The following is a 21,194-nucleotide window of genomic DNA, read 5'->3' on the forward strand; positions in this document are numbered from 1 at the left end:
GCGCGTGTGGAGGGGAGGGGAGGGGGGGTTCATTACATTGCTTCTTGCATTCTAGTTGGGGAAACATGTGAAGGCTGGATTTCCTTAAAATATTTTCAGATTTCACTATGAAGGATCAGCCATCAGGTTGGTTCCCTCAAAAACAAAAGTTATGAGACTGCCACTAATCACACACCAACACAACAAAACAACAACATACATTACCATTGACACAGGGATCTTAAAGAAAGGTGAGAATACTCTTCAATTAATATCTTGTGGACAGACATACGTAACATGATGGTACCGTACGTCTGTGGGATGCGATGAATAACGAAGAACTTTGTTTCCGGTACACAGATTTTTTTGTACCTGATCATTGAACAAATCAGGATTTTCCACGTACTCGCCAGCTTGCATTTTTCGAATTTTGGAAAGTGAGAGGACTTTTGGCCCATAGACTTGCCTGAAACTTGCAGAGAGTTTCAGTTTAGAGGGAGTGAGACTTCACAAGTACCGTTAATATCGTTCTCTTAACATTTCCCCCCAGAACTTATTTGACCATCTGATGCAATTATGCAACATTTTAGTTCTGGGCTTCCAAGATTATTCTTCAGGTAATACCAGTCGACAGGTCATGAATTAAAAACTCCTGAACTTCTCCAATGAATCATCTGTCTGAGGGGTAGCTCACAGCACACTTTGAAGGGACAGACCAATAGGCACTGCAGGAGCACATTCGTACCCTTCACACATTATAACCATAGTTCTGTCTTCCCCTGCTTTGCTCAATGTCATGGCCTTGAGAATGTCCCTCAAACACATCCGTTCCAGACCTCTGACTTCATATTAAAGTTGTTGCTGATACAAAAGACATCCCGTTATAGCAGTTTCTTTTAATTACACTCTTTTAGGGGCTGATTAATTCTGTCATCTTGTGATAACACAGAGATCTGATAGCGACTAATTAACATGCAAATGCATGAGGACTTTATTGGTAATGGGATTTAGTGTCTACTATGGAGCTGTCACCTGTTCGATCAGTGACAGACAGGGATGGGGAGCAGGAGCCCAAAAAATCGTGTTTGATTTACCTTCCCTGTCCCTTCATCACAGTGTCTGTCTGTGAGTCAATTTAACCCGTCAGTCACACAAGGACGGGAAACGCAGCCTGGTCACATTCTCCATCTAAATTGCATGTGCTTGGCAGGAGCAATGTGCATCATAAGAGCAGCTCAGCTAATGATAGAGCTTCTATAACTAATAGAAGAGAGTAGACAAATAGCTTCGTCTGATAGCTCATGTCTTTGTTAGATGTCAGACAAAGTAGAAAAAAACATCCAGTGTTGATGCATGAAAACATCAATGGTCTTTTTGTTCTTGAGAACAAATGGTAGCAGGACAAAGTGTGCATACACAATCCACGGCCTTCCTTGCATGCCTTTCATTCGCTGAGCGACAGCCGAGTAAACAGGTGTGGAGGATTAATCACAACAGATTTGTGCGAAAACAACGAGCAGGATGAGTGACACGGTGTACAAACATGGCTTTAAAGCTCTTTAGCAGTAATTAGATAGAAAGCGAACAAAAGCTAGATGTGGCCTTGGTGTGAGAACCCAGAACCACAGCTCCAGAGGCTGGGGCAGAGCAGGATGGCGACAGAGGTGGTGTAATGACCAGGCCTTAGACAGTTGCACAGGAAGTGGCTTGGTGTGGCAGAGCAACAGCGCCAGGGGATGGTCCAGGCTAATTGGCTCTGTCCAATGCCCAGACTAACAGCTCCAACACTGGGACTGGGGTGTGGGCCAGGCTCGGCAGGCAGATGCTGACTGGCACCGTGCTGGCACTGAAGTCATGTCAGTCCAGGTGTTGGGCTTGGACGGCGCCAGGCTCAGAGAATGCTCAATGGGGATGTCACTGGAACCGATTTCTCTCTTTCTTTCTCTCTCCGGAGCTGGAACTGGATCCAAAACAACTCCACTACCCGCGTCCAACAGATGTGCAAGCTGGCATGCAATTAAAACCATCCAGAATGGGTGAATGGACATAAGAATTTCTACATATGTAAGCTACAGCATGGTATACTTGGAGAATATTATATACTGGTCAATTAAAATACATCTCAGAATCACAAATCTCAAACCAAGTTCTGATCAAATGCTGCCACCCAACCCATGAAAATTCAAGAACAGAGTTGTTACACAGTTATGAGTCTCCATCTTCACCCTCCCCTCCAAAAAAGGTCATCTCCAGTTAAATAATGAGCAGCAGCCTCAGACCGATAACACCTCCTCAATTATAAGAGAGAGAAAAGTCTAATTACAGACCCTTCTTCTGTGCTAAGATTATTAGGCAGAAACTGATAAAAGGCTTTAGTACCTGGGCCCTGCTCTCTCTCCTTCTCTCTCTCTTTTTCCATATCCCCTGCTATATCTCGCTTTGCACTGTATTACCTCTCCTGAAGAGAGGAAATGTGCAGCACTCCTGCTACGGGAGTAATCACCTTTAATTGCAAAATCTCGGCGAATAACTATCCCAGCAATTATTTTCACAGTGATGGCACGAGTAGAGGGGCTTTCTCTACACTATCTCATTGGGAGGTTGTGGGCTACAGTGGCCTTCAGAACAGCCTCAATTTGACGGGCATGGACTCTACAATGTGTCAAAAGCGTTCCACAGGGATGCTGGCCCATGTTGACTCCAATGCTTCCCACAGTTGTGTCAAGTTGGCTGGATGTGCGCCTGGCACCTACTACCATACCCCGTTCAAAGGCACTTAAATCAATTGTCCTGACAATTCACCCTCTGAATGATTCACATACACAATCCATGTCTCAAGGCTTAAAAATCTTTCTTTAACATGTCTCCTCCACGTAATTTACACTGATTGAAGTGGATTTAACAAGAGACATCAATAAGCGATCATAGCTTTCACCTGGAATCACCTGGTCATTCTATGTTTTGGAAAAAGCAGGTGTTCTTAATGTTTTCTACACTCAGTGATTGTATCTTTTATATTTCCCATATTTAAAAAAAATCTGAGTTGAGCCCCTTTCCATCCTGCTGGTATGCTAACGACCGTGACACTGGCCCCCATGTATATATTAGGGAGATGGAGAAGTTCTGTGCTCTGCAGAAGGAGGGTCAGAAGTCAATTAGAACATACTCCCACTCTGGGCAGGTGCGGTGCTCCATTTGGGGTGTAGTTCGCGCTTTCAGAAGTAGCTGTACATCAGACAAAGTTCATTTTAGCACGTCGGCACTTCTATTCCTGTTGTGTAAAAAAGTTGCATTAACTTTCTAAAGACATATTATTGATGTATTACAGTGCACCTGTCTCCCCGACTGTTTTAAAAAGAGAAGCATGCAAACCCAGAAACAATAATTATTATCTGACACATAAATGATCAAGTCCAATACTTGTGCATGAACCAATGTGTTACTGAAGTCACATACTATCCTGTACTATACTGTGTTCTGGAAGCCCTCTCCCCTGTGTTCTGGAAGCTCTCTCGACTGTGCCATAGTGTATTCTGGAAGCGCTCTCCCTATACCATAGTGTATTCTGGAATCCCTCTCCCTATGTCAGAGTGTGTTCTGGAAGCCTTCTCCCTATGCCATAGTGTGTTCTGGAAGCCCTGTCGACTGTGCCATAGTGTGTTCTGGAAGCCCTGTCGACTGTGCCATAGTGTGTTCTGGAAGCCCTCTCCCCCGTTACCATAGTGTGTACTGGAAGCCCTCTCGACTATTACTTTAGTGTGTTCTGGAAGCCCTCTCCCCCGTTACCATAATGTGTTCTGGAAGCCCTCTCGACTATTACTTTAGTGTGTTCTGGAAGCCCTCTCCCCCGTTACCATAATGTGTTCTGGAAACCCTCTCCCCGTTACCATAGTGTGTTCTGGAAGCCCTCTCGACTGTGCCATAGTGTGTTCTGGAAGCCCTCCCGACTATTACTTTAGTGTGTTCTGGAAACCCTCTCCACTGTGCCATAGTGTGTTCTGGAAACCCTCTCCCCGTTACCATAGTGTGTTCTGGAAGCCCTCTCGACTGTGCCATAGTGTGTTCTGGAAGCCCTCCCGACTATTACTTTAGTGTGTTCTGGAAACCCTCTCCACTGTGCCATAGTGCGTTCTGGAAGCCCTCTCGACTATTACTTAAGTGTGTTCTGGAAGCCCTCTCCCCCGTTACCTTAGTGTGTTCTGGAAGCCCTCTCGACTATTACTTTAGTGTGTTCTGGAAGCCCTCTCCCCCGTTACCATAATGTGTTCTGGAAACCCTCTCCCCCGTTACCATAGTGTGTTCTGGAAGCCCTCTCGACTGTGCCATAGTGCGTTCTGGAAGCCCTCCCGTCTATTACTTTAGTGTGTTCTGGAAACCCTCTCCACTGTGCCATAGTGTGTTCTGGAAACCCTCTCCACTGTGCCATAGTGTGTTCTGGAAACCCTCTCCACTGTGCCATAGTGTGTTCTGGAAACCCTCTCCACTGTGCCATAGTGTGTTCTGGAAACCCTCTCCACTGTGCCATAGTGTGTTCTGGAAGCCCTCTCCACTGTGCTATAGTGTGTTCTGGAAACTCTCTCCACTGTGTTATAGTGTGTTCTGGAAGCCCTCTCCACTGTGCCATAGTGTGTTCTGGAAACTCTCTCCACTGTGCCATAGTGTGTTCTGGAAACTCTCTCCACTGTGCCATAGTGAGTTCTGGAAGCCTTCTCCCTATGCCATAGTGTGTTCTGGAAGCCCTCTCGACTGTGCCATAGTGTATTCTGGAAGCCCTCTCCCTATGCCATAGTGAGTTCTGGAAGCCCTCTCCACTGTGCCATAGTGTGTTCTGGAAGCCCTCTCCACTGTGCTATAGTGTATTCTGGAAGCCCTCTCCACTGTGCCATAGCGTGTTCTGGAAGCCCTCTCCACTGTGCAATAGCCTGATTGTTGCAGGGGGCATATTGTACACACTAGCCCAGATTTGCATTACGTGCTGATAATTAAGCCACATGAGTATATAGAGGGGTGTGCTGTAAGGACACTGAAGAAGCCATAGGGATTTGAACTGGCCTCCATAACTATCCCATGCCATTCCCTTCATATCCCAGTATTTACTATTCTTGTTACTATTCCAGCTGGGACAGAAAAAGGAACCCATTTTCAGATCCTTTCTCCCAGCTTCCTTTGCCCCCATCAAAGTCATTTGCACTACAGAGACTTACGGGAAGGCAGATGTTTAAAATATCCCAGAATGAGCATCGCGCTCTGGATTCCCAAAAGAAATTAAAGCAGAACCTGTGGTTTTTCGTCTCCTGTCCATGCTGCTACACAACTGTGACAGCCCCCACCGGACACGGTATACATGGCCGCTTTTTAAGTTCACAATGGTTCCATTGTGAAAAAAGGAGAACCAACCAACCTATTGAAGATGAGAAAATATACAATCAAATCAAATCACAAGGGGGGGCCGAAGAATGACAGGTGATTTTCCTGCTCGGCTTAAAGCCTCTTCCAGAATCAAATTACACTTTCCCAGCAGGTACTTTCCCAGACTGTCTTCTGTTCTGTGGACGCATAATTTAGCTCTCCTCGGGCCACTCTGCACATGGCCAAAAGAGAGACGGCAGAGCTGAAGTAAATGAGAAATGATTTCGGCTAAAGGTTAGCTGGCACAATCCACTTGCCACTCTCTTTGTTGCTGCCTGCCACTTTCGATAAGCCAGCTCTCCTAATACAAACACAATATTTAAAGACTTGACTTTCTCCCTCTTTCCTTGTGCAAGACTGAATGATGTCTATCACAGGGCTCAGTGACATGGAGTTTAGCTGTGTCTAGGACTGTGTGTGTGTGTGTGTGTGTGTGTGTGTGTGTGTGTGTGTGTGTGTGTGTGTGTGTGTGTGTGTGTGTGTGTGTGTGTGTGTGTGTGTGTGTGTGTTTATCCTTGTGTGTATACTGAATGAGTGTGTGTGTGCGAAAGAGAGAGAGAGATTGCTTACCCATCCACACTATATGCCTGTATGAAGTGAGTCAAATTTGTGAATGAATTTATGTTCTCTCTTTGCAGAAATAAAAGCAAAAAACAATAGTATTAGTCCTGTAATGGCTACATTCCACAACTTTCTATACATTTATTCATTTGTTAATTTATTTTATATGAACCTTCTCCAAAATATAAATCATATGGAAATCTAAATGAGACTATACTACAATGAGACTAAAAACAAGAAGAAGCAGCTCCGGTGGGCATGAGATCACCAACACTGGACAATTGAGGAGTGGAAAGAAATAGCTTGGAACATGACAGCAAGTTCAGTTTACTTGAGTGGCCTGAGCAGTCCCCAGACCTCAACCCAATAGAGCATGTTTGGGATGAGATGGAACGGGCTGTTTGCAGCATGAATGTACCACCGTACAATCTTCAGCAACTGCGTGATGCCATCGCGTCAGCATGGACCAACATCCCTGTGGAACGTTTCCAACACCTTGTAGAATGCCCCGAATAATTTAGGCTGTTCTGGAGGCAAAGGGGGGTCCAACCCAGTACTAGATGGGTGTGCCTAATAAACTCTCTGGTGAGTGTATATTCTTCCTAATATTGTGCAATCTGTGTGTCTCTTCATTGGCCCATACTATTGTTTGCATTCAAAACCAGGTTGTTTGTATTGATCTCAGTTTGTCACTGTTCGAGTAGCCATTCATTTCGGTAATTTGTGTGGTATTAAAAAAGATTCTGCTAATGTCTTCTCTCATGTAAAAAAGTAGAATTGCATGAAATGTGCTTATAAAAGGAAAAAAAAGGCAGACCCTGCTAAAAGAAAATCCCCAAGTGTGTAAATGCTAAAAATGCGGCTGCTCATCTGTATGCCACTACACAAATGCTATATAGATGCATGACATGCTTTATTATATAAAATACAACTGAATATAACACTGACTGAGTATACAGGACATGAGGAAAAATGAGAAAGGCATCTGCAGTAACATGCTGTATCAGAAGATGACAGTGCTTTGTTGGAGTTGCATGTAGCTTTCTGTATCACATTACAGACCCAGACCCAGATGTCTGGCTGAATCTGTCTGCTGAATCTCAGAACTGCCATGCTTCTCTGAGTCTCTAAACACAGTGGGAGACCTTTTTTACAATGCAGAAATGCAGAGATATTACCAAAGAGGATCCCCTCAATTTCATGTACTCAACACTGTATTTAATTCAAGATGAGCTTGGAATACTGCAGATCCTTATTGCATTGCATGTGTCATTATTCATTTTGCTGTGTAAGCCATGGATGCTTTCTCATGGAGACCATGAGAGAAAGTTGACTTTGGAGTGAATAATGCCTCAAGAACTGTGAGTAATGCAGTCTTGTTTGGTAACATGTTTGATCACTCATGGAGCTATTCATATTATTCATAAATCTATGTGAAGGTGATACCTCATTCTCAGCATAAGCTTATGCAAAGAGATACTTGAGACCTAGCAAATAATACATCTGGTAATGAAGTGAATGTGTTTGGAATGTGAAGCCGATCACAACTCTGTAAACCATGCTTCATACATATATTTGCATTCCAAATGAGATGCAAATCAACACTTCTATGACATCTCCTGAACCTCTCTCACACTTAGCTAACAACGAAAATTGTGTTCAAGCTGTAAGCGCTTGGGCGTACGCACCACATCAGATGATTCCTGCTTTATTGGGCAATTTACCAGGTCCTCCACAAGTACAACAACATTAGCATATGGAGAGAGAGAGGGGGAGAGAGAGAGAGGGGTAGAGAGAGGGTGGGAAAGAGAGAGAGAGAGAGAGAGAGGGTGGGAAAGAGAGGGAGAGGGCGTGAGAGAGAGAGGGCGCAAGAGAGAGAGAGAGAGAGGGTAAGGACGGGGACTATATAAGTTGCTGCTTCTAAAAAGTACAGCAACTTCATGGTCTTAACATATGCTCAGCTAAATCAGCTCAATACATCCCACAGTCGGTAGAATAATTAACAGTTTCATCATCGGCAAGCGTTGTCAATAGCCGGTTATGGCGAACACATTTATAAACTTGACAATGCCAAGTACCCCATGGGAGGCTAGCTGTGATACTAAATCGCTCGCCTTATCTTCCTCAGTAGGGACAGATGGGAGCAGCAAGGAACAGAGATGCTTTAACACAGACTTGGAAAAGTAGAAGAGACAAGAAAGTGGATTGAACGCTGCAGTCAGGAATACATAGATGTGTTTTTCTTTTCTCACAGAGGAATCAATACATAACTCATACATAACTCTTTCCTATTATCGTTGCAAGCCTGACCAGAGACAGCGCCACACTCAGAACTAGTTTAAAGTACAATGCATTTTTAAAATAGTATAGGAAACAAATGTATACATAGACAAAGCGAGGAGCTGACTTGAAGTATTGATTGTTTGTGGGTGTCGTTGATAAAAAAGATGACAGTGATAGTACGGACACTAAAATCTGTTTAAAACTTCTCAAGGTAGATTCATCCAGACACTATATCATCTCACTAGTTATTATGCAAAGGCAAAATTACTAATTGTCGAAGCATATTATTTTCAAGAGTTAGTTCTGTAGTAAAAAGTATCTCTAGCTATCACCCTCTGCGTAATTGTATTTGTAAGGGCCTTACTGCAATCCATACTCGCAATCCATACTCATAAACTCTGCTGTGAGATACCTAAGGTGTGTGTGTGTGTGTGTGTGTGTGTGTGTGTGTGTGTGTGTGTGTGTGTGTGTGTGTGTGTGTGTGTGTGTGTGTGTGTGTGTACAATTTAAAAAACACAATACATTCACAGATTTCACAACACACTGTGTGCCCTCAGGCCCCTACTCCACCACTACCACCTATCTACAGTACAAAATCTATGTGTACGTGTGTGTATAGTGCGCATGTTATCGTGTGTGTGTGTATGCATGTGTCTGTGCCTATGTTTGAGTTGCTTCACAGTCCCCGCTGTTCCATAAGGTGGTTTTATTTTCAGGTTTTAAAAAAATCTAATTTTACTGCTTGCATCAGTTACTTGATGTGGAATAGAGTTCCATGTAGTCATGGATCTATGTAGTACTGTGCCACTCCCATAGTCTGTTCTGGACTTGGGGACTGTGAAGAGACCTCTTGTGGCATGTCTTGTGGGGTATGCATGGGTGTCCGAGCTGTGCGACAACAGTTCAAACAGACAGCTCGGTGCATTCAACATGTCAATACCTCTCATAAAAACAAGTAGTGATGAAGTCAATCTCTCCTCCACTTTCAGCCAGGAGAGATTGACATGCATATTATTAATATTATCTCTCTGTGTACATCCAAGGGCCAGCCGTGCTGCCCTGTTCTGAGCAAATTGCAATTTTCCTAAGTCCTTTTTCATGGCACGTGACCACATGACTGAACAGTAGTCCAGGTGCGATAAAACCAGGGCCTGTAGGACCTGCCTTGTTGATAGTGTTGTTAAGAAGGCAGATCAGCGATTGAATATTGATATACTTCTCCCCATCTTAGCTACTGTTGTATCAATATGTTTTGATCATGACAGTTGCTCAACTTGCTCAATTTCCACATTATTGATTACAAGATTTAGTTGAGGTTTAGGAGTTAGTGAATGATTTGTCCCAAATAGAAGCCATAAGACTGCTGAACAATTAATCAAGTGGCCACCCGGACAATTTACATCGACACCCCCCTTTGATTTTACACTGCTGTTACTCACGGTTTATTATCTATGCCTAGTCACTTTACCCCTACCTACATGTACAAATGACCTAGACTATCCTGTACCCCCACACATTGACTCGGTACCGGTACCTCCTGTATAGAGCCTTGGTATTGTTCTTTTATTGTGTTCTTTTTTTATTGATTTTTTAAAACTTTATTTTATTTAGTTAGTTATCAAGTTAGCTTGTAAGTAAGTATTTCAAGGTAAGGTCACCTGTTGTATTTGGCGCATGTAGTAACCTGGTATATTTATGTTTACCAATAGATGGCAGGATTGACTCAGGACGGGGGTTTGCTTTCCGCTATCCGTAGCCATTTCCTATGTCTGCCTATATAACCGTGATTTAAGAAAGCTTCAGGTAGCTTAAGCCAGGTCCATTAAAGAATGTTATTCTAAGTTACAATTAAATACTAAACCGTACTTTGGGTGGCATGAGTCATCAATCTAAGAAGCCTCTAAAAATACTACAGAGCATGTGACAAATACAATTTGATTTGATTTTAACCGGAGGTAGGGCAGTTAGCATTACATGATGCTGTATCAGCCTCTGTCATTAAGAGTGGTGCACATGACCTTGTTGATGGTGGGAATGGCTTCACATTACTGAACATCAATTTGCTTAACAGTTTCGATATCAGTTTATCAAGAGCAATTACACCTCAGAGCACAAAAAACTGCTTAATATTATGTTTTAAATATACTTATCTTTCTTCAAACATGCATACAACATTGTGTAAAAGTATTTTAATTATTTCTTAATTAATTAAACAGTCCTCTAAAAATCAAGCCACATTGCACTACTATGTTTCAATAACTTGCAAAAACTTAATGATTCTATATCAGCACATAACGAATAACAAAAGTGTTTTTTTACTAAAATATCAATGTTTCTGACGACTACTTTATTTGTTTTTAAATGGTAGATTGACTTTAAAATATAAAAAAAATCATAACTTGAAAAAACTAAATTTAAGATTAGCAGAACACACATATAAAGTTATATTTATCAATAACCTAATATTTGTTGACAGTATTCAAAAAACATTAAGTGATAAGAAATATTATTGACATTTGAGTTAGTACAACTTTTATGATTTGAGTTCTACTGACCGTTGGAGGTGTTTGAGTAGCCACTAATCAATTTATTTTCTAAGTTATGCAGTTACTTCTAAGATTGTGTGTGTGTGTGTGTGTGCATCTGTGTGTTTGTGTGCGGGTGTGTGTGCGTGTGTGTGTTCTGCTGAATAATATGTCTAGAGATACCTGTCCTCCTGCACAGTCTCAGGTAGACCCTGAGGATGAGTTGAACAACATAACAAGAACCCTAATGGGTTCCCATGGTAAACATTATTATTTGACACCCCCTCACTCCTCCCTTTATCTAACAAAGTAGGCTACAGTACTGCATGTCCAACAGTGCCAGACAGATGGGGGCTGCACTTTAGAACAATTGCTCATCATTTGCACAGGAAAGTGTGGGCCGTGTTCTGGATCTTTCTCCTTTATCTAAACTATCGGTGAAAGCTCCAACTCCCCCCGGGAAGGGAAAATGACAAATCTTGTCCATTTGATAAAAATGTTAACTAGGTGAGTGCCAGAGAGATGGATAGTAGCCTGTCACAGCAGGCAAGAACATGAGGATCCATTGATATTTGTCATTACATAGCCCTATGTTCCCTAATAACACTGCCACAAAATATGATGAATGACAGTCAAATAACAACGCAGCGCCTCCCCTGAATATGATCTCTCTGTCTGGATATCCTCACACACAGCAAAGGGGAGCACCATAGATAAAGATCTAATGAGCAATGCTATCACACAATATCAGGGTTGAGAGAGACCCACTACATATCTTAGGCAGGTTACGTCAGCACGGCGCCGAGGAGGTGTCTGGCTAGTAGAAATAGAACGGAGCGGGGAGGGGATTTATCGATTGGGTGGATAGATACTGGAATGAAAGATAATAATCGGGAAGCTGAATAAGTGAAATTCAGTCTCCAGGGCCCCTGAATGACTCGTTGTCTTTGGAGTGACTAGGCACATAAGCAGAGCAGAAACAATGTGGGGTAATTTAAGAGCTGCTGTTTCCAACAGCAAGCAGCTAGAGACAGTAAAATAACTTTCCTGCTTTACCTTGCAATGTTCTCCCTAGCTGATCTGTACAGTAGAAATACATATGAAATATGACAGAACCAGACATAACAAGCAGTGATTTTAGAACATACTGTAGATCTAGTTGAAAAACAAAATGCATTAGATAAATTGTATACAGCGAATCATTAAGAATAATGTATTTCCACCCTCATTATTCAGGGGGCATATTCTAGCCTTGACCCCGACGCAGTCATCTTCTCATTTATTGTATTCAGTTCTGAGATGGGGTGAATATTCATGTTGCTAACCCCTCTTCCAATCAATAAGCCTGTATCAAACTCCTGTTCCTGCAACTGTTTCAGTGGCCAGCACAAATAAGCAGAACCAAAATGGAAAACATTTACAGTAGCTGCCGATCAAACCGGATCCATTCAGACCCGTTTAAAAGCTACAAACTGCCTTCAAAACACTAGGTTCACAGCATTTCCTCCATCTGTCTGTCACTTCCATTCTCCCTAGAGAACCTGGAGAGGCATTTGAAAAAAAAACACACACAAGGCCTAATTGGAGAAAATAACATCATTACAACTTATAATCACGAGCTGACATTGTTCCCCACTAACAAGCATGGCAGCGGCGTAATTGAGTTTCCACTGATCTCTGAGGTGGCTCAGAGCAAGAGCAGAAGAGAGGCATAGCCTGGTGCCGTCTCACTGCTTTTTCCTCTGATTAAATAGCCATAAAGAGTGCACTTTCTCTCTCTCATCCAATACGAGTGACTCGTGTCTACAGTGCCAGTGTTCTTAATAGGACTGAAGAGGAGTTTTGGGATTCTAACTACACGAAGCGCTATGGTTATTAACGCCAGCTCACGACTAGATGCTACAGTACAGCTCTCAAGCTCCTGTGTTGAGATGGTCTTCCAGGCACTGAGAGTGAGTGAGTGCAGACTTCATTAAAGAAAGACCACACTTTTGATTACAATTGTCATTTACATGTTCTGAGCACAAACACATACTCAATCAGCACTTAATCAGTTGGATGAGATGGATTAGGGTACGAGGACACAAACATTTGAGGCATCATTCAAAAGCTCGTGTTCGTCAACAACATGGCTTCCCAGGTCAGAAATGTAGGAAAACATGTAAAACGTGGAAATGGAACCCATTAATGGGTTATAGTTGTACCAGGCTAAAAGGTTCACCATCTACATTTCGGGTCATGGTCACCATGTACCTGCTGAAGTACAGTAGCTTTAAAGTGCATATTCAATGGGTGTAAATTGCATTTCTTCATGTGCATAGAATGATCATGGCAAAGATTAGCCTCTGTAGTTCAGCAGGTAGAGAATAGCGTTTGCAACGCCAGGATAGTGCGTTCAGTTCCCAAGACTACCCATATGTAAAATGTATACACGCATGACTAAGTCACTTTGGATTAAAACGTCTGCTAAATGGCATATATTATTATATTAGATAAAATGTGTGTTAAACGAATGCCAAATGTGATTCAATGTTTTTTTCCCCCTTGGCTGATTAAAAGGTCATAGCACATATTTTTGAAAGTGCTGACCTTTAAAAGGTGTAATGAGTGGTGTCTGGGCAGAAGGCTGCTGAGGTGCAAATACACAATGCTTGCCATGTTGTGGGGCAGGCATCCAACTCTCTACGCCTTTCAACCTTTTCTCTCTCTTCCTCTCTCTCTCCATCTACCCCACTCTCAAAGCCCCCAGAGGCTGTAGGCCATCACATTCATAGATGTGATCTATTTTCAGTTAGTAGCTAATTGGGTGTTTGACATGATTCATTGTACGTGTATAACTTGACCATTGATGACCATTACCAAGGTCAAGTAGATAAATGGCTGGGATATTGCTATTCGCCCACTGTAATGATTATTACAACATCATTCTCCACACAGTGAAATCCTTCACCTTTCCAATCATGTTCATCTGATATCCACTCTGACCTTTTGGAGCAAGTTATGGAGCAAGCGCCGAGAAGACGATCCAACTTGACTATCTAGAGGAAGTAAAAGTGGTAACAAGGGCGCATGCTGCTACTGCAGGCAATATTACAACAATATACTGTATCTTTGTTTATGTCTCTCTGTCTTTCATCTCTGCTAACAAACCATACTGCCGTGAAAGCATATGTAACTTGTTTCAGGAAACTAGGAGTATGTCGCGTGCCACTACTTCACAGGAGAGGCATTTGAACATAATGATTATTTGTTTTATCAAAATTAGTTTTTTGTCCAAAATGCCATCTGGAAATTGTGAACTTTCATGTGCCTTATTAACAAACTTGCATGCCATCTGTAAATACGAATAAAATTGTTAAATTACGAGCCTAGTTGGTTGAGCCATGGAAAGAGGTAGAAACCTTCCCACTAGCCATGATTGGTAGGACATGCCAAGAGATGAGTTCGGATTGGTCTGGTATGTAGCACGCTTCTGTCTATAACATGAGCTTCTCAGTATGTGTAGATAATCTTTCTAACGCATCTCTTTTGAAAGATATCATGAAGAACTGCAAAAGTGTTGCTAATGCTCTCCAAGTTTTGAAATCAGTGGAATGCCCGGTGGAAGCAAAATATGATAGCTAAGGAGTTGGAGAAAATTCAGGCATTTGATTGCAAATATGCATAGGGAGTCAAAAAGAGAACACACAAAAGACTGTTGTATAAAACACCTGTCTCTGGATTCCATCTTCAAACTAATGGCAACTATGGCATCCGTGACAGACAGGGAGAGGCGCTCGTCCATGTATATGGGTAAGAAAGTCTAGCTAGCTACATTTTCAGATATTATACGTTTCTAATTTGGTCAGCTTTCATTGCAATTTAAAGCGTACTGTTAGCTAGCTAGCATTATGTGTATGATCTGTGTAGTATTATTCTTATATTCCTATCTCAGAGCCATTTGCATTGCTAGTTATAGTCTGATGTTAGCTAGTTAGCTAGCATTGAACCTAGTTGCATAGCTTTAGCTACCTGTAGATTTATGTAGGGTAGTAAAATTATGAGTTTGGATTTACACCTTCTGTATCCTATGCATGTGACAAATAAACGTTGATATTATTTGATATAGTGTGTGTTTACCAGAGACGGTAATGCTAAGAACAACATGACCCGCACCAAAGTCAAATTAGAATATAACGTTAGGCCAATGAGACAGTGTCCAATTTCCAAAATTCTCCAGTGGAATTCCCTGCTTTTATTACGTCATACTCACTACTGTAAGCTATTTTAGCTAAAGTTACGACGTTGTCAGCTATATGATATGATCATACTTTGAACTGGCTAGCCAGCTAACTTAATGTTAGCTAGAAACTAACCAAAACATTATTTAGAAAGGTGCTTTTAGTTGCCTGGTTTGTTAGATTGACGTATACTAAATTAATTTTAAACGGATGGGTGGTGTTGGTGTTAAAGTACACTTAAGAGGGTGTAAACGATGCTGAATAGGTGTAGACAAAGAAGAGCTCTCCTGTAGGTGTACCAAAACATTGAAGGACCATTTTCTCAATAGTGGGGTTACAAGTTTCTAAACTTTCAAAGCAGAATTACTTTCCCATTTTTCCTCAACTGTAGTGTATGATATACCATTCTCTTCTTTTCTCCTGTGTAAAAATTTTCAAATGATGCTACATAAAACAGAATTGAGCCGGTTGGTCACATATATAAATTGTAAAGATTTCAGATAAACTTGACAAAGTATATTTTGTACAGTACACTCTTTATAGTAGTGTATCTGTATGAAACTTTGAATAGCTACAGCATCTAGTTCGGTGAGAGAGGAAGACAAAACCTGAGCATTTGCTGTTGTCTCCATTATGACTACTGACAAGCTCGTACATTCAAAGCACATAACAAAGAAAATTTGTGAAAGAGAAGAGACAAAACAAGTGTAATATGCCATGACAGCTTTTTTGGCAAGGTGACACTGCTAAGAAAATTGGAAATGGCATGTGTTATATCTGAGAGAGAGAGAGTGCAAGAGAGAGAGCGAGTGCAAGAGAGAGAGAGAGGCTGCTGACTGTATCTTTCAGAATGGCTGTCATGCGGGGGACAGGCTCTTTACGACCACGTTGCGTGAATCTACCGGGCCGTGTCACTTCATCTAAATAAAGTGACAAATAAAATCGCCCTCCAGAGTCCCATCCCTTTCTCTGCGACAATAAACACCCCAGACAGTGGAGCCTCGGTGCCTGCCCCAAAGTCAGCCTTGTAGTGAGCATGGCCACTGAATGACTATCTGGGGTAATTGGCCTAGTCACTGACATCAGAGACATCAACCAATCATTAGGTAATGTCCTAATCAGAAATACAGCAAATCAGAGGCTGTGACTAGATGACGTGGGTCTGAAGTTTAGATGTCTATTCACTAAACACAATATCACCCAAATAGATGATTGGAAACCCTGTGCGACATTTCTCACTAGATTCACACTGTGAAGGAGGAAAGTGGTTAAACTATTCTATTGCCTCTTAAATAGTCTTTATGAGGGAGTAAATGTGCACAGTTTGAGTTATAAAACACTTAACAGTGGTAAGGTATGGGGGAGCCAACACTGGGTGATTATTCATTGTGAAGCAAAACACCTCAGAGGAAAAAAGGTCTAATTTGCAGCGTGTGACATCAACAATATGAATGGCATACAGTAGCTGCTTTCACAATAACCCTTATGATCACATGCAAATTAAAAACAAACATATTTGTATTTGGCTGGTGGGCCACACATGTGGATGCGTTCTATTTCCGCCTCTGGCTCGTTAGGGAACTATAGTCAAGCCTGTTTTTATTAGATGTAGTAATTAGAATATTCATATCAAACTTAGTCATTGATATTCATTTGGTGTGGTCGCTCTTGTTGCAAATTTTAAATGTCACAGGGAAATTTAAATCACTATGAAAGGCATGTTCATTATTTGTGTATTGAAGTATCGTGGTTCATTGGTTTGGTGATTTTATTTTCGAAAAGGTCTCAGGGTGTATTGACGTTTGTTCAACCCCAGCTGTAACATGTTTAATTAAAGCTATTCTTTTGAGGTACAGGTGAGCTAGTGCATTACTGATAAACATAAGATAACTATGATGAAAACAACTCCTACCCTGGAAGAATTTAAACAGACAGTGTTTCATATTGAATATCAATGTTTAGTCATAAGAACTCAAATCAATGTAGTGGGAGAGACAAAATAACTTTAAAAACGCTCTACTTTACCTCATCATAGACGTTGTCGTTTCTCTCAAAGTCACCTGCCATTCTGGGGAGGACATGCACGTGAACATGCTGAAAACACACAATGACAAAACAAATTAACATGTTTTATTTCTAGATATTATGTTATTCACTCATTCAGAGAGACATACATACTATGCTGTGCCAGGTACTCTTGTAACAAACTGAACTGACAACAGACCTATCCAGAGACATCTTTCATTAATTCACAACCTTGTGGTGAAGCAATGCTTTAAATCACAGGAGGGTTACAATACATTCCGCCAAGTGTAGCACCTGTATACCATCGGGACTCCTTAATTTTATGCTTTTAAAACTTAAATTGACTTTGTCAGACATCCTTTTCTGTTCCCCCTTGCCTCGTGCTGTCACAAACTTGGCCATCTGCACAGTTAGTTTCCAACTTGCAGCTTTCCTTGGGTGCTTATTAGTGTGGTAAAGTCCCAGAACAACTGCTACGTATTTACGCAGAAGAAGAAAAAACACACACATTAAAACAGGAAAGATAATTAGACAATGCAAACATTTATCTTACACTATGCAAATCTGCAACAAAGTTTTACAGAGTAAAAAAAAGTCATTAGCTAGTGATAACACAATGAAGGACAAGTAGAGAACGAGAGACTCCTCTGAAATGAAATACAACACGCTCAAACTGAAGAAACAATGTCCTCATGATGCTAATGTCCCCAGCACTTACATATGCTTGAATTTTAATCAGCAATCCACTTGGCTCTAGTTTGCTGAAATGTTGCATACTTCAAATAATGCAATAGAAATCCACTAAAATAGATGTTAGTTAAATGAATAGTTCAGCAGCAGTGTTCCTAACACAACAACCGCATGAGGAATTATCGGAGTAAGCCTGTATAATGAAGTGGCGAAGTCACTTTGTACATGTCATGTACATGTCATTTTTATATTGTCTCAGTTGATTAGTTCCTTTTTCAATCCCTGGTATATATAATTATTATTTCTCTAAGTAAAACAGAATAAATCAATATGAAGAATGAAGGACACAGTTACAATTAACATGACAGTAAGCCACATTCACAGGGAATAGGCTTACCTTCGACATTATTTCAGAGATGGTTTTAAACACATTTTGCAAATTGTCATACCGGATTTTACAAATTGTCAACAGTCATTGTGATTCTGCCACTGGCATTGTGGGAGAACAGCACATCATCGTGTTTGTATAAGCATCAACGTGAATAGAGCAAGCGTACTGTCAAGGCTATTCAGATGTAAGAAATGATTCCCACACAAAGCAGCCTCCTGGGCCTTCTGAATACTTGTGACAGTTCTTTAGAGTACACAGCTCTTACTTAATAAGAGCATTCTCAGAAGTATCTTCAAAACAATTTGATTAGCTGACTTGAATAGATGTTCATTAGCATACAGAACATAAATGACAGCACATCCTGTGTTTGTTAGGATCATGTAAGCACAGACTGTCAACTTTGTACATGATAAATAAAATCAATGACATGAGGAAAAGTGTCTTATTCTTTTCTGGATCGGAACATCTCACTTATCTCAGAATTCTCAGAGTTGACAGCACATCGAAAAACTAAACTGACAGGGGAAATTAACTGACAAAACTGATATCCTTGTTTAAAGCTGCAATATGTAACTTTTTGGGAGTTACAGATTTGTCATTGTCATTGAAAGCAAGTCTAAGAAGCTGTAGTTCTGTTCTATGTGCACTTTTCTATGCTTCCCGCTCTTAAGTTTTATTTGTTGTGTGTTTTACTTTTGGTTTTGTACACCAGCTTCAAACAGCTGAAAATACAATATTTTTGGTTATGGAAAATATATTTCACAGTGGTTTAGATGGTACAATGATTCTCTGCACTATACTTGCTTGTTTTGTCACAAAAACTGAAATTAGCCGAACTGTTCTAATTTTAGCAACCAGGAAATGTCGGAGCAATTTCTGCATAGTGCACCTTTAAGAGTTCTTTATCATGAACTTCGGCTACTCAGCAAAGATGTGTATAAAATATCAAGAAGGGCCATTTGAACTCTGAGGCTCACTTTTATCTACAGGTCCTAACCTCAAAAAGCATTTTCTTCAGCACTTTAGTCTCATCTAGAGCATAATATCCAAATTGCCAGCTTTTATTCATTTATCATTACTCAGCTATGCTAAACAGCACAGTCTGTGTCAATGAGTGTTTATAAATGCTACAAACAAGATAACATGTTGAGGCCTCTGCTTTGTTGCCACACATTTTCTATTTAATGAGTACATTTGCATAATGTCTGCATTATTAAATCTGCCTACCTTGAGGTAAAGTTTGAAGGAAGTCGGCGGTAGCGGTGTTCAATACATTTTAAACGGTGCTGAGTGCGGGAGGCAGAGGCCGGCAGACAGGGAGTGTGTAAAAGCCGGCATGCCAGCAATGTGAAGGGTGGGATGGGAGATCATAAACCCTGACTGACACTGCAGAATGTGTGGGGTGAGTTTCAGACAGTTTGATGCCCACATGCACAGCAAGGGGCCACTCTGCGTGAGCTCAATAAGTCTCCCCTCATAAGATATGGCAGCTGTCATGCCTTGCCTTGACTGGGATTCACACTGGTAAAGGAATTAGAACATGCAAGGTAGTGGAAGTCTGACTTCCTGGATTAGATTTACAGCAGCAGTGTCACTAAATGGCTGTTAGTGCTCTGAAATGGGGGAGTTGGGGACTCTACAATATCACCATTTGAAAGTGTATTAATGCGGGAACAAAGCAAAGCACACACTAAGTGGTACCACTATTTCCTTACACCCCAACTGATATAGGACTATATCTATCTTAATAAAGCTAATAGAAAACAATTTGATCTTAGTTGTTTTCCATCAAGACTGGTACGTGTCCTTGGCAGCAGTCAGAGTCCCACTTACAGTATTTCTGTTTGGTCTCATTGCCTCCCTGATTAGACACATACAGATACTGGGGGTCAAAGTTCAATGTCATCCCCTCCAACGTCCCCTCATCAGTCTGTGGATACTTCCTTATGCTTTATTTTCTATCCATACTTGGTCACCATACCCTGTTTCAAAGAACTCACACACAGCACAGACCTACTCATTTAGAACATCCTTCATACAGAGCTGTATGTTTGTTTGTCTGTGCTACGTTCTAAGAGGTATGTAAAGTTTCTCCAAACATAATAAAACATATGTATTTTAATTAGTTTCTGACTGCAGAGATAAAAGTGTGAATAGCTATAGAGCATTTTTTTTGTTTAGGTGAAATCTAGTCAGACAGGGAGACAAATGTATTTTGTCACAAACAGCTGTGTTCCCATTAAGGCAGAGGGTGCAGGAGCCTCCGTTGCTCCGAGCAGGAGCTACTAATTAGAGGAAGAGAGGAAGATCTGTCCCACCATTCTTTGCTTCCACCGCCAAACCACCTCTCGCTAAAAAGAACAACAGCTAGCAATTTACAGGAAGATTCATCTTGCTTTGTTTGATGGGTCCCCTTTGCTTTGCACTTCAACACCGTATAAAGGGCTCAAACAAACTAAAACGTGCCACCATAAAGATTAATGAGTCTAATGCTAACATTGCTAACCCATTATGTTTGCAAAGTCCATTGTCATGCATCTGCTAGGAGCCCTGCGCAAAAGGTGGTGTGTTTGACTATGGTTCACCCTGAATGTGATGTGTTGTGACTGCTAGCATGAGGGTTAGTCACCAGCCCCAAGACACAGCATAACCTCTGTATTTTACTACAACATAGTCTTTACTGAACCATGGAAAATTGCTGTCTGAAAGTATGTTACACTGTAAATATCAGGTATTTTTAATCATGGTCGAATTACTGACCGGGACCCCACCATTGATTTTGTTTGTCACTCTCACTCAGATATCATATTAAAAACATTACTCTCCACCCTATGCCAATATGTGTAGAAGTGTAATACATTTGCTGTAAAACTGCACATTTTCCTCTCTGCCTCTTGGCAAAATGTGCAGAATTGCAGCAAACTTTAAAACTGCAAAATGTTCTCTTCGAGGGCCTCCCGGGTGGTGCAGTGGTCTAGGACACTGCATTGCAGTGCTAGCTGTGCCACCAGAGACTCTGGGCTCACGCCCAGGCTCTGTTGCAGCCGGCAGCGGCCGGGAGGCCCGTGGGGCGACGCACAATTGGCCTAGCGTCGTCCGGGTTAGGGAAGG

General features: G+C 41.4%; 1 protein-coding gene across 2 annotated transcripts in view; it reads right to left on the reverse strand.

Annotated features, from left to right (window-relative positions):
- Positions 1–21,194, reverse strand: part of fhit (fragile histidine triad diadenosine triphosphatase) — a 301,102-nt gene that overhangs the window by 26,083 nt on the left and 253,825 nt on the right. For both annotated transcript variants that reach the window (XM_021569595.2, XM_021569594.2), the window contains exon 7: positions 17,003–17,071. In XM_021569595.2, the coding sequence (XP_021425270.1) occupies positions 17,003–17,071 (69 nt within the window). The remainder of the gene's footprint in view (positions 1–17,002; positions 17,072–21,194) is intronic.

The sequence above is a fragment of the Oncorhynchus mykiss genome, chromosome 17 (assembly GCF_013265735.2).
Source record: "Oncorhynchus mykiss isolate Arlee chromosome 17, USDA_OmykA_1.1, whole genome shotgun sequence".
Lineage (NCBI taxonomy): Eukaryota > Metazoa > Chordata > Actinopteri > Salmoniformes > Salmonidae > Oncorhynchus > Oncorhynchus mykiss.